Raw genomic sequence first — 14,822 nt, forward strand, 5'->3', positions numbered from 1 at the left:
TTATTAAAAGTTTTTTTTCTTCTCAGATATTAAACCACGCACCCCGATTTTTTTGGGGGTCTGTGAGTTTTGACACCTTGCTCTATCTTATGGAATGCATGTAAGACTGAATTTTGTTCGTGAATTTATTTAGGGGTCATCATAAAATTACGTAAGACATACAATACTGTAGTTGAATCTTCGATAAAAAAAAAGATGAATTCTCAACAAACAATTTAATGTTAAATCAAACATAGTTGAATTGAATAAAAAAAGACGAATTCTTAACAAAATAGATGAATTTACGAATAAAAAAAAATAAATGTTTAATTTCCACGAAACAGTCGAATTTTCAACAAAAAGATCCTTTTTCAACCAAGAAGACTAATTTTCTTTAAAAAACGGATTCTCAACAAAGTATGTAAATTTTTGATCAAAAAGTAGTTGAATTTTCAACCAAGAAGATTAATTTTGTTACAAACAAAAAAACGAATTTTTCACCAATTAGGTCAATTTTCAACCGAACAATTAAATTTTTTAAATAAAGAAGATGAATATTTCATTAGAAATATATCAGTTAAATTTTTATTTAAAAAAAAAAATTTTTAATAAAAAAACAAATCTACGAAACTGCTTAATTTTCTACTAAATAGTTGAATTTACCAGTCAAAAAATGAGTTTTCTACAAAACAGTTATATTTTCAATCAGAAAATGTGAATTTTCAAACAAAAAAATTAATTGTCAACCCAATTTTTTAAATTTTCAGTAGAAAAAATTAATTTTTAACCAGAAAAACAAACGAATTTTTAACAAAGTGCTTTAATTTTTAATAAAACAATTAAATCCTCAAACAAAACAGATACATTTTAAACCAAACAGTTGCATTTTTAACCAAAAATTTAAAATTTCTACCAAGAGATGAATTTTCAAACAACATTTTACACACAAAAGTTCAATTTATATGTGTGGTCAATCAAAAAAAAAATTCATTTAAAATGTTGAAGTTTGTACGAAACAGCTGAATTTCCAATCAAATACTTGCATTTCCAACAAAAAATGAATTTTCAATCACGAAGAATTTTTTCTACCAAAACCAGAATTCTCAACAAAATATATGAACTTTTAATCAAATATATGAATTTTCAATCAACAAGATTAAATTTCTACCAAAAATACGAATTATCAGTAAAATATATACATTTTAAGGCCATGTGATGAGTGGGTCACGTGGCCAAATTCCTACCTTTCCGCCACTTTTTTTGTTTCCCAACTTATTTTCACACGAAGCGCTACATCGAGTTGATAATTTGGCATAATAAATAAGAAGCAATAAGAAGCAATAAGAAAGGTGGGTCTGGTCTTAAACTTTAATAATTACAAAAAGAGCACAAAAAATTATTTACAACAAAAAACTTTTTTCATAATTATTAAAGTTTAAGACCAGACTCACCATTCTTAGTCCTTCTTGTTTAGTATCCCAAATTTTCAACTTTTTGTGACGTTTCGTGTGAATATAAATTGGAAAATAAAAAAAGTGGCGGTAAGGTAGGAATCTGGTCACGTGACCCACTCATCACATGGCCTTAAACAAATAATTAAAATTTCAACCAAGAAAATTAATTTTTTTACCAAAAAAAGTCAAACATTTAAATTGTTTACTGATTACATCAATTTTCAACAAAATAATTTAAGTTTTTAAATATGAAAGCTAATTTCTCCCCAAATATGGACTAGTTACATTTTTATTACAAAAAATCAATTTTCAATAAAGCAAGAATCTTTTACAAGTCGGTTGAATTTTCTACCGAACTGTTGAATTTTTAACCAAATTTTTATATTTTAAGATTAAAAAATTAATTTTTAACAAGCAAAAAACGAATATTCGACAAAAACGTCAAATTTTTAACAAAATTGTTCAACCCTTAACTTGAAAAAAATTTTCAAGCAAGCGGTTGCATTTTTAACAATGAAATATATTTTCTACCGAAAGAGAAACCCGAATTTTAAACAAAATGCCTCCATTTTGAACCAAATACTTGAGTTTTTAACTAAAAACTATCAACTTTCTACCAAAAATGGAACGGTTGAATTTCCAGTTGAAACAATTTTTTTCCAACGGAAAATCTAATTGCTATTTTAAAAACAAAAGATTTAAATTTTAAACTAAGAAGACTTGAATTCAATTAAAAAATACGAATTTTCAACAAAACAGATGTATCGTCCACTACAACATATTAGTTTTTAACTAAACAGTCGTATTTTTAACCAATCTGATAAAATTTTTACAAAAAAAGACGAATTTTTCACGAAGTACATAAATTTAAAAAAAATATTTGAATTTAAAACAAAAGGATTAATTTTCAATCTTTAACTAAAAAAGATAAACTTTCTAACAAAAACAGAATAAATTTTCAAATTAAAAAATTAATTTTTAACAAAAAAATGAATTTTCAACAAATTAGATCAATTTTTTCAAATCGGAACATAATGCATTTTCAACAAAAGAGTTTAACTTCAAACCAAAAAAGATTTCAAGTTATAAGAGATGAATTTTCAAAACGAAAAGCCGAATTTTCAACGACAAAAGATTAATTTCTCATCAAAGAGTTTCATTGAACTTTGAAGCAAAAAATACGAATTTGTTCAGATAGTTGAATTTCCAACATAAAAGTTGATTGTAACTAAGAAAGATGAATTTTCCATAATAGAATGTAAAATAATATAATTAAATTTTCAAAGAATAATGAAAGTTTTAATGAAATAGTTGAATTTTTAACAAAATTGTCAATTTAATAATAAATAAGAATAACATTAAAATGAAAACATGTGCATTTTCAATCAAACAGTTCGATTTTCAAACCAAAAGATGATTTTTTTAGAAGAAACATTAACATCAGAAATCAATTTTTTAGAAGAGGATTGCATTTTAATCTCAAAATTTGATTTTTAACCAAGGATGACAAAAAATTCCCAGTAAAGAAACTCGATTTTTCTCCTATAAAAGATTAATTTTCAACAAAAAAGTTAATTTTGCACCAAATTCTTGAATTTTCGACTAAACGAAGATTATTTTAAATCAAACAGTTGAATTTTTAACTAAAATAGATGAATTTTCAACAAAATAGTTTAATTTTCAACCAAAGAGATAAACAAAAAAATAAAATTTTTACCCAAACGAGAAGAGTGTGAAATATATCCACTGAAAATTGAAGAAATTCGCTATAATCTAATTTAAAAAATAAATTACAAAATTCGTCCGCAGACTATAATTTTTTCCATTATTATGAAATTTCGACAATCAAATTTCACTTCCCGATTTTAAATATTACACTGAAAAAAATATTTAGCCAAACCAGCTATATTTATCCTTGATCTGACAACAAATATTGTAGGAAGCGAGCCAACGATATTGTCAAAATCTTTAAAATATGGATATGCAGTGTAATTTATTCGGTCTATTATTATTAAAAAATCAGAATTTTAAATCTTTAAAACCAACATTTTTTATAGTTGAAATCAAAACACTAGAAGTCTGAATACAGCACTGATTAAATTAAAATAATTTTAAAAAAGGTTTGAATGTTATAATTGATTTTATAGTTTACTTTGCAATTATAAAGATAATAATGCCAATAATAATTATAATAATAATAATAATAAATGATCATATTAAAGGCCCACCAATTTCTTCTATTTTTTTATTCTTCTAAAATATCTATTTATTTGTTTATGAAAAAATATTCATTAAACTAATTCATTGAAATATTTTACTATTTATACTCCACTTTATTTATTGAGTTCACAACTCTGATAACCTTTAACATAAATAAATAAGATATTAATACTCATGAACTTGCCGGTATTTGTTCAAACGTAGTATTTTTATTGGGATAATTCCTTCCACAGAAAATTTAGTCACTAATTATTAAGTTTTCCCAGTTAATTAAGTTTAATTATTTATAATTCCAATCCAGTATCAAAAACGTGCGTAGTTTCAAATTTTTAAATAGCTCAGATGATTTTTACTATTGCCCGCACATGATTCGTAAATAAATAAAATATTGTAGGAAAGCCTACAAGTTTTAACTTCTGCACCTTCTGTTCAGTTTTTCCTCTCACATTTTCGGCTTTTTTTGTGACAGCTTCACACACGAAAACGCGAAAACACGTACTCTAAAAAACATACCACTTCAGTTCATTAGTAAAATTTATCTGGAAGAAGTTCTGGAAATTATTTAAATGTTATTTAAATGCAGTTGTATTTATTGAACCTCAATTAAATTCTACTATATAACTTCGAATTTAAATGAAATATTAATTTAAATTCTGTTCAATTCACCTCTTTTAATCCACTGGAATTATTAATTAATAAAATGCAGATAAATTCGACTGAATTCTTACAAACCCGCATAAATTCGCCCTTGATTTAATCTAATTCCGTCAAACTTAGTTAATTACATTTTCAATTTAGTTAAGTTGACTTAAAAATGCAGTCATGCACGCTAAATTCACTTGAATTATTTTTAATGTAAATAAATTTGCTTTAAACTTAATTCAATTAATTTACAATCACATAGAATTTAGTCAGTCAAATGAATTTTAAATAATTTTGTTGACTTTCCTTGAATTCCATTGATTCCTGTTGAATTCCGTTTAATTCGCTTTGAATGTAGTTTATGTTTAGATTCATTTCAAATTTATATGAATATACCTTTAATACAATAATAAATTCTGATAACTTTAAACGAATTCAGTTTAGTTCTACTGAATACCGCTGAATTCGTTTAAATCCTCTTAAATTCATTTTGAATTAAATAAAATTTCATTAAACTTATTTAATTAAACTATTATTTCAATTTTTGTACTTAAAAATTTAGTCGATCACGTTAAATTAACTTGAATTATTTTGAATCCAGTTAAATTTGTTTTTAATGTAATTCGATTAATTTAAATTTATTTTAAATTTAGTCATTCAAATTAATTTTAATTAATTTTATTGAGTTTGATTGAATTCCATCGATTTGTATTGAATTCAGTTCGATGCACTTTGAATGTATTTAAACTCACTTTAGCTGAATCCATTGAACCTCAATTGATTTCTCTTAAACTACAAATTTAATTTAATACATTTATATTTAATTGAATTAACTTTTTTGTATCCAAGTGGCATTCTTTTACATTCAGGTGAAAATTAAATTTTAAACTTAAATTCCCCTTGAACCCAATAGTCCAATTTAAAATAAATTTTTTTAGTTACACTTTTAAATTAGTTTAATTGACTTGAAAATTCAGTCAATCACTTTAAATTCATTTGAACTCTTTAAAATTCCGTTAGATCAACCTTTCATTCCAATTCATTTCGCTGAGGTTTCTTAATTTGTATTGAATCTTATTAAATTCAGTTAAATTCCTTTCAAATTTAATTCTGTTAACTAAGTTCCATTGAATTCGCTTTGAATTCAATTTGAATTTAGTGCAATTCAATTTTATTTCTCCTCAATTTAGATGAATTATTCTTTTTTCAATTCTGTTGAAGTAGAACTAAGTACACCTTTAATTCAAATGAATTCCACTGAATGACAATGAATCCCTCTAAAATCCGTTTCAAAGTTCCTGTACCCTGAATTCTTTGAAATTCCCTTGAAATCCGCTGAATTCAATGGATACTTTTTTGGATTTTCATCTATTTTTAAATTAACCTTCAATTCAACTTGAATTCTTGTGAATTTTATTACATTCTTATTTATTAATCTCATTCAATTCAACTTATCTGAAGTCGATAGAATTTTTTTGAATGAAAACTTTTTTATTCAATTGATTTGAATTCCCTTCAATTCTTCTGAATTCAATCGAATTTTAATTAAATCAGTGGAATATTTTTTATGTTTTTTTATTTTTTACAATTTACTTAAATATTTTAAAAATTTGCCATTTTTTAAATTAACATTACAGTTTTATGATTTTAATCAAATTCTTTTAATTTCCCTTCAATTCATCTAGGTTTAGTTGAATTTTAGTTGGAATTCTCGAATTCTTTTTAATTAGAAATAACATTAATCATGTTATTAATGCAAATTAGCCGATTTTAGTAACTTTCTAGGTTAGAAATAACACACTTTTGGTCACTTTTTCGATTAAAATAGTTGAATTTTCAACTAAAAAAGAGAAGTTTTCAACAAAAAATGGAATATTTGAATTTTCAGTGTAAAAAATTACTGTAAAAAACAATTATAGACCAGTCGAATTCAACGAAAGATGATTAAAAAAAGTTGAATCCTCGATTTAAATGATTAATTCTCAACAAACAAGATTAATTTTCTACCCAAGTAGAAAATTGTTTAACCAAATACATGGTTTTTTTGATGAAATAGTTGAATTTTCAACTTCTAAAGGATACATTTTAAACGAAAAATGAAATAGTTATATTTTTAGATGAGAAAATGAATTTTACACACAAAACAGTTACACTTTCAAAACAAATAGTTAAAGTTTCTAACAAAATAGTTCAAATTTAAACAAAAAAGTTAATTCCCAGCCGAGTAGTTTAGTTTTTTCTATCGATTTTTTTTACCTAAAGCCTAAACGACGATTTTTCTATAATATAGTAGCATTTTCAAAAAAAATGTAATCTGCGATTAAAAAGTGGAATCCTCAAAGAAAATTAATTGATTTTCAACTGAGCAGTTATATTTTTAACCAAAAAAGAATGAGCTTTTAACCAAGAAGATTCATTTTGTACCATAAAATACGATGTTTCAACAAAATAAATGATTTTTCAATTAGAAATGATCAATTTTCAATTTAAAATATCAGTTTTCAGCGAAAAATGGATTATTTATATTTTCAGTTGAGAAAAGGAATTTGCAACTTAAAAAACGTACGGTTTTTTTATTAGTTTAATTTTTAACCAAAAGTCATAAATTTGTAACTAAAATAATGAATTTACAAGAAAAGAGTTCATCGTTCAACCAAATCTTTTATTTTTTAACTAAAAAGATTCATTTTCAACCAAAAATATGAATTTTTAATAAAAAAGTTAATTTTGCAACAGAGTAATTTAATTTTAATAGTTTAATTTTCTCCGAATTGTTGAATTTCCAAGTCTGAAAGGCGATTTTCCTACTAAATAGTTGCATTTTCGAAAAGAAAGTTATAAGCTCCTCAAGCAAGGCCCCTTTTAAGGTGTTCGCACAAGAAAATACGTGTGCAGTATGCTGGAAACGGCTTATATACGAGCCGTCCGTGCACACACACACGCGCACACACACACAAACACACACACACACACTGATCACCATCCAATCGCGTGCGATTTGTCGCGCTGCTGCGTTGCGAGATAGTTACGTACCGTTCACCTATCGAACCGCCGCTCGAGAAGCAGAAGTTTGCGACGTTGCCAAAATTGGTGTGTTCACGGAGAGAGTGTAGTGTTTATCATTGTGAAAAAATCCGGTATTGAAAGCTATTTTAGAAAGCAATATTTTTTTAATATTTTGAATATCTCTGACAAGCTTCGCAGTTATTTATGCGTATTTTGTGGATAACATAAGTTTAATAAACATAAATATAATTAAATAATATGATAAACCAAATTGGAAAAGTCGCAAACTTCTACTTCTCGAACGGCGGTCCGATAGGTGAACGGTACGTGCGACAGGACCGTAGGAACGATAGGTGCTACAGTTCGCACGGCGATTGGTTGACGCTCTGCGTGTGTGCACGGACGGCTCGTGCGTGAGCCGTTTCCAGCATACTACACACGTATTTTCTTGTACGAACAACTTTAACGTCGCAACCGAACAAACAAGACCGCGGATGGGCCACAGGATCTAGGCGTTGGCAAACACGCAGATGCGAAGGTTCCCACCCGCGCAACTGGGGCCGCTGCGAGCCCGCGAAGATTATAAAAAGCTGATGTTTAGTCCAAAAGATGCTTAGTCCAAAAGATGCTTAGTCCTAGAGAGTTTGACTCTCGAAATCGATTAAGACTGCTATAATCGCGTAGGCCTTCCGCTCCTCCTAGAGAAATTCAGCTAGGACGATTATTTTTCTGAGAATAGACTCACGAGATAGAAAGAGAGATAGATAGCGCGAGAATCGATAGAAAAGAGATAGAGAGAGAAGCGAAAGAATCTGTAGATCAGAGTAGAGATTTCATAAGAGACAGATAGATAGAAAGTTACAGTAAAAGCGATAGGATTTGGATAGAAAATAAAATAGATAAAATTTTCTTAAAAGAAAAATTGTATTTGGAAATAAAGTTTTAAAAGAATTGTAATATCCTACGAGAAAATATAGCAAATTTCATGAGGGAAAAATAAAAAAATCTGGAATCTAAGTTTTCAGAGAAAAATAAACTATTTGTAATTTTAGCAAGGAAAATGCTTTAAAGAATAAAATAAATAACTTTAAAATTCGAGTCTGAGGTAAGGCTAATTTATTAAAGCAGTGGAGGCGAATAGATTAGAGGGTCTGACTGTAGAAGTCGAGTACATAACCTGATTAACAAAACTCTAAAAAAGACTTTCCTTGAGTAAAAACAGGATTTCTGTAAAGTAGAATCAGGAAACAAAGACTTACGTAGAAAACAGGATATTGAACATCCGCTGTCCAATAGACAACCCTAGAAAGTGACATTTGTCATAGAGACTATTTTCCGATACATATACGCATGAGAAAATAACCTCTATGGCAAAAGTCACTTCTAGGTTTTTTCCGTTATACAGCAGAAATGCGCTAGGATTATAGCCAGGATCTAACGAAATAAGTAAGGATTAATTGGAAAATAAGTAAAAGGATTATAATTAGAGAGATTTAATTGTTTGTATTAGAGGGATAGGAGTTTTATGAATAAATATTAGGAGTTTTATATTGAATATAAAAGAAATAATTCTTTATTTCTCCTCCCGTGTCAACCCTGTTAAAATAAGAAATTGTTATTATTATTATATAAAGAGTTCTTATTAAATATAAAAAGAAGAACCAAATAAAATAAGGATTCAAACTTAATTTACGACCAAACAGTTGAATCCTCAACCAAAATTAATTCATTTTCAAAGAAGAAATTGCATTTTGAACCAACAAGAATTATCTTTTAACCAAAAAGAGTAATTTTCGTTTGTAACGAAAAATATAATAGTTACATTTTCAGTTGAGAAAATTAATTCGCAACTAAAAATAAAAATGAATAAGTAGTCAAAAAGTTCAATTTTAAATTAAAAGAGATGAATCATTAACTAAAATAATGTATTTTCAATAAAAGAGTTCATCATTCAACCAAACATTTATTTTTTTTAACTAACAAGATTACTTTTCTACCGAAAATATAAATTCTGAATTGTTAACTAATAAAGAGCAATTTTCAAACAAAAATTTTACGTTTTTTCAGCAAAATAGTTGTATTTGAAACAAAGTAATTAAATTTCTAACCAAAATTTGTAATCCAAAGACATGAATTCCAAAAAAAAATTATAATGGTAAACTTTTGGAAAAAAATCAACTTTTAACCAAGAATAATTGGTTTTTCTTATTAGGTTCTATTAATTCAGTTCAAATTTAAGCGAATAAACGAGAAAATGTAATATGAAAGTGATTTTCAAACATATTAAGTCACTAAGTTATTATTTAAAGTTATCGTTCCAGAAACTTCTTTCGAAAAATTAGTAACCGTCGTCAAAATTTATCATCAGGAAACGAACTAAACAATATTTTCAAATTAAAAAAAAATTTCTACAAAATTTAATAAAAATTATTCTTATACACTAAACTCTCGCTTTCAGTCACCCCGTTCTCAGCCTTCCTATAACTGCTAGATCCCACGATTTCTCAGTGGAGCCGGACGGGAGCGGTTACGATATTATATATATATTTGAAGCGAGTTAGACGGCCCTCACTGTTTACGTTTCGATCCCCCGAAATCAGTCCAAGGTTATTGGAAGGCAGCCCCCGACACCGGACTCAAAGCGAGAGTTAGGTGTACTTCTAACCATTGTTCAATTCACATATAAAATATCATTTATATTTCTTATTTAAAAATACGAGGAGGGTTAGCGCCAGTGTCACATGACATTGTTTTAGGGGGAGGAGGCGTCATCAAAATACCAGAACTAGTCACAAGAGGGAGGGGGTGAGTAAGAAAAATCACTGAAAATCTCATCACCTACTCAATAAGTGGACGCTCACCTAGTTAAAAGAAACTCGTTACTTCCCATCACTGATAAAAATGCAAAAATTTCGCAGGAATCATCTACGCGGCGGAAAACCTTGTCACAAACTGAAACGCCCGTCAATATCCTAACAAGGAAGACTGAGACTCAGGCATCCACCACTCCATAAATTAGTATTTTTAGTTTCCGACTTTAGTCACTTGATAGATTTTTCTTTCCAGCATTGTTATCGCTCTCATGTAATATTAAACTCGCCTCTCGACGCTTTATTTATATCGGCATGGTACCGAGTCCCATCCATTCACGGCAGAGCTGCCCGATTTGAATAAGAAGGACCCAACAAAGATCCACCCGGCGTCAAAGATCGAAATAATTTCGGAGTCCGACTCTCGAGACCCGAAACCCGAGTGAAGGAAAAAAACCCCCGCTGACGAAAATAATACTTGGATGACGTGCCCGTACAGAAGATCTTGGCTTTTCACCACGTGATTCATTTGCATGGCTATGTCCTATTTGAAAAAAAAACTACCGTAGCTTCACACTGATAGGATCGCGCTCCACAGAACTTGCATAATTCACTGAATATGCACCATGCACGCATCTACGTTAATGTCTTGCCGATTGACCCTGACTCGGTGAACTCGACGACAAAAAGACTTTTTCGCCTCAAGAGTGGCTGAAAAATCCTGAGGTCAGATCGAGCGATAGCTTTTCAGCGTTGGCGCTTTTCTTTCCTTGTTCGATTCCTCCGACCAGGGAAAGAAAGTCCGGATGATTGATCTTCTTGTGCAGTTACGTCAGCAAAGGATTTTGAAGAAAAACAAGGAGAAGAAGAATAACGAAATCTTGGGAGATTAGAATAACTGATTCTCTTCTCTTGTCGTTAGTACTATCCCACGTGGGATTTCTAGGTGTAGGTCGTGCCAAGCGCTCTTCAGAGGCTCTCAATAAGGCGTCGTTCGCTTTCATCACTCGTCGAACCGAAAGGCCATCAGTTTCATAAGAGTGATGCAATAAAATTAGGATAATTTCTGCCGCGCGGTGGTTCTTACTTTAGAGGTAAACCGGTTCCTCCCCTTCTTGCATCTGCAGACTTCGTAATTCAAGATGATACCGTTCGTGAGAAATAATTTATAGCTTGAGAGTTTTTTATATGGAGAGAGAAAAAAAAGTAGAAGCTCTTGGGCAATTTTTAAGAGGAATTTAAGATAAGGATATTTTTCTGGGCCATTGGGTTAGAGATTTTCGAGATTTTTGGAATCTGTGGAAATACCTGTTGGCGTGGACGATGAAGAGACCGGCAATCATGATGAGCTTGACCCTTTCAACAACGGGATTCGGTTTTCGATCCTCCTCGTTTAGTGGGTGCATCATTAGTATTTTGTCGGCACCCATTGCGTGATTGCCTCGTGATAACTGCAAGTCAAAAGACATTTCACTTTAAAGGAAAATTAATCCGAGAAAGCGAATGCATTATTTAACCCTCTGAGAGACATTCCAAGCGGAATTAGAGAGCTGCAAAAGTTCGATTTCAAAGTTCTCTAATTTTTCCCTGAGCAACTTTTCATTTTCTCTGAAGATTATTAATTAAAGAACAGCATTTTAATCTAGTCCTATTTTTAATATAAAATATTTTGTAAAAGGACTAAAAAGATTTAAATTTAAAATGTAAAAATTTCAAATTCATTTATTTCTTTCAAACAAAGAAGATGACTTTTCTATTATAAAAGATGGATTTTTAATTCAAAAGGACGAGTGTTCAACAAAATGGTTCAATTTTCAAACAAAGAGATGAATTTTTAACTAAAATGATGAATCCCAACAACAAAAAATGTATTTAAAAAAAGTAGTTCAACTTTCAACCAAAATAAACCAATTTTCAATCAAAAACAGGAATTTTTAACAAAATGGTTTAATTTTCAAACAAAGAGATGAATGTTCAACTAAAATTATGAATATTCAACTAAAACAAAAAATGTATTTTTAACAACGAGGTACAACGAATTTTCAACAAAATGGTCAAATTTTCAAACAAATAGTGAATTTCGAACAAATACAGATATTCCAGTTCATAAAGAAAAAAAGTTCAAACAGATTAACCATCCGAGTTTTAAACCAAAATGAGGAAATTTCAATTAAAAAGATTATTTTAAAAAAATACAAATTTTAAACCAAGACAAGACCAATTTATAACAAAAAAATACCAATTTTCGAACAAAAAATACCAATTATTTACTAAAAAGACGAATTTTCAGCAAAACAATTAAATTTTCAACCCATAAATATTTATTTTTTTACGAACAAAAAAATCTCAGCAAAATAGTTTAATATTCAATCAAAGAGATTACTTTTAAACTAAAATGATGAATCTTCAACCCAAAAAAATAAACTTTTAACAAAAAAGAAAAAAAATCAAAAAAAATCTACAAATTTTCAAACAAATTGACCATGCAAACTTCAACAAAAAAAGATGCATTTTCAACAAAAACAATTCATTATCAAAAAAACTGCAGTTTTAACCAAAAAGAGGATATCTCAATCAAGAAGATTAGTTTTGCACCAAAAACGACCAATTTTCAATCAAAAAGACGAATTTTCTGCAGAACAATTGAAGTTTCAATTCGCAAATATTAATTTTCTTTAGAAAAGAAGAATTTTCAATCAAATATTAAAGTTATCAACCGAAACGGTGTTTTTTTATCAAATAAATATTTTTGAAATAAAAAAAAATAGTTTTATCCAAATTTTTTAACTTTCAAGCCAAAAAATGAATTTTCTGTAATGGAGTTGAATTTTATACCCGAAAACATGAATATTCGTCAAAAAATCTTATGTTTAAATAAACAGTTATATTTATAATTAAAAAGAGGAAACTTCGATCAAAAATATTAGTTTTATACTAAAAAACAAAGAATTTTTATCTAAAAAAAGATACATTTCTAACAAGAATAGAAAAATTATATTTAAATTTACAAATAAAATGTTGAATCTTCAAGCAAAATAAAAAATGAATTTTTATACAAAGAAAAAATCAACAAAATAGTCAAATTTACAAAAAAATTACAATTTTCAACCAAAAATGGAGAATTTATCATTTCAGTGAAAAAAATTAATTTCGAACCAAAAAAAAACCAACCAACAAAATAATTAAATTTTGTTCAAAATGGTTTAACTTCTAAATAAGTAGTTAAATTTCCAATAAAAAAGATGAATTCTCAATAAAAAATGAGATAGATACGTTTGTAATCATAAAACTATTTTCAATAAAAAAAGAGTTATCAACAAAATAAGTAAACTTTAAGCAAGCGAGAAGGATTTCCAACTAGAATGATGAATCTTTGACCGGGATAGTTAAAATCGAAGTTGTAAAAATAAAATTTCAACCAAAACAGACAAAATTTCAACCAAAAAGATTAATTTTCAAATACAATTATGAATCTTCCACACAAAAATTATTTTCTAATCAAATAATTTAATTGCAGTAAAAGGATTTTTTCAAAATATCATTTTTTGACACAACAGTTTTTTTTTTAATGCATAAAATTATATTTACAAATTTAGTTATAATTTTAACGTAGTTATAATTTTTTTAACGTTTTATTACTTATTTTTCTTGAAATTATTATCATTCAATAAAAAAAATTTCTTTCTCTATCAGCATCCTCAAATATCGCAAATGATTTTTGTGTTGCTTTAAGGTACCTAACTTCCACATACATTCCTTGGAATCCGGAGAAACTTTTTTGATCAAACTTTTTTGGTCTCTATTTTTTTATCTTCATATAATTATTTCAATTTTACATAAGGTTTTTCCGATCTTTTGAATAATTCCTATTCTGTTTCTAATTATGCACGCCTCTTATAGAAATCTCCTGAAATTCCCAATATTTTTTCTCAAATCCCAGACTTTCCCTGACCAATAAAATTTCCTTACTTTTCTCAGATTTGCAGGTTTCCGTTCAATCACGGCCATCTCGTTTAAACCAAATTTTTTAATGAAATCAGAAATGTGAATAAATTTAATTTAAAAAATCTTCTTACCTCGAGGATCAGTGATAAGCAGGCAGGGTAGAAAGTCATGAAGACGAGATAATTGACGACGACCCCGAGACAGGCAAAAGTGCAAAGAATTTCGAGTCTTCGAACTCCAGATAGGGAGCCAATGCCGATGAGAAGGATCTCGACGAGAGTGTCGAGGGTGATTGTTGGACCCAAAAGGGACATTCCGTGAGCGATATTGGCTCGAACTTCCTCCTGATTTCTAGAACTTAAGGCAATTTGAGCCAGCAAACGAGCCTTGTTCAAATCAATCACCAGGAGGAAGAAAAAGAAGGCATCCCTGAAAGAAGATATTTTTATAAATTACTTTATTTTCTGTTGCTCATTTTATCATGTAGAAATTTTGCCTTCATATATTTCTTTGTCACTCACTTTAAATCCGAAATTGCACTTTGACCGAAGTTCACAACACTCGAGGTAAAAACTATGCTCGAGAAGACTGTAAAAAGTCCAGCACCACCTGTAAAAATGTAATTTATTAAACCTCAAACCGTAAACTGGTGCGAATTCGCACCCGAAGTTTTTTCATTCTTTTGGCATCTACGCAAACAAAGCTGTAGCGGATTATCCCCAAATATATTAAATATACATGTTAAATATGTGTGATATATGCTAGT

The 14,822-nt window shown here is 28.6% G+C and overlaps 1 protein-coding gene across 4 annotated transcripts in view; it reads right to left on the reverse strand.

Annotated features, from left to right (window-relative positions):
• Positions 1 to 14,822, reverse strand: part of LOC117174267 (3-hydroxy-3-methylglutaryl-coenzyme A reductase) — a 116,929-nt gene that overhangs the window by 19,638 nt on the left and 82,469 nt on the right. For all 4 annotated transcript variants that reach the window (XM_033363182.1, XM_033363185.1, XM_033363183.1 and 1 more), the window contains 3 exons: positions 14,578 to 14,665; positions 14,188 to 14,485; positions 11,420 to 11,562 (listed from right to left, as the gene is read on the reverse strand). In XM_033363182.1, coding sequence (XP_033219073.1) covers positions 11,420 to 11,562; positions 14,188 to 14,485; positions 14,578 to 14,665 — 529 coding nt within the window. The remainder of the gene's footprint in view (positions 1 to 11,419; positions 11,563 to 14,187; positions 14,486 to 14,577; positions 14,666 to 14,822) is intronic.

Source organism: Belonocnema kinseyi, chromosome 6 (assembly GCF_010883055.1).
Source record: "Belonocnema kinseyi isolate 2016_QV_RU_SX_M_011 chromosome 6, B_treatae_v1, whole genome shotgun sequence".
NCBI lineage: Eukaryota > Metazoa > Arthropoda > Insecta > Hymenoptera > Cynipidae > Belonocnema > Belonocnema kinseyi.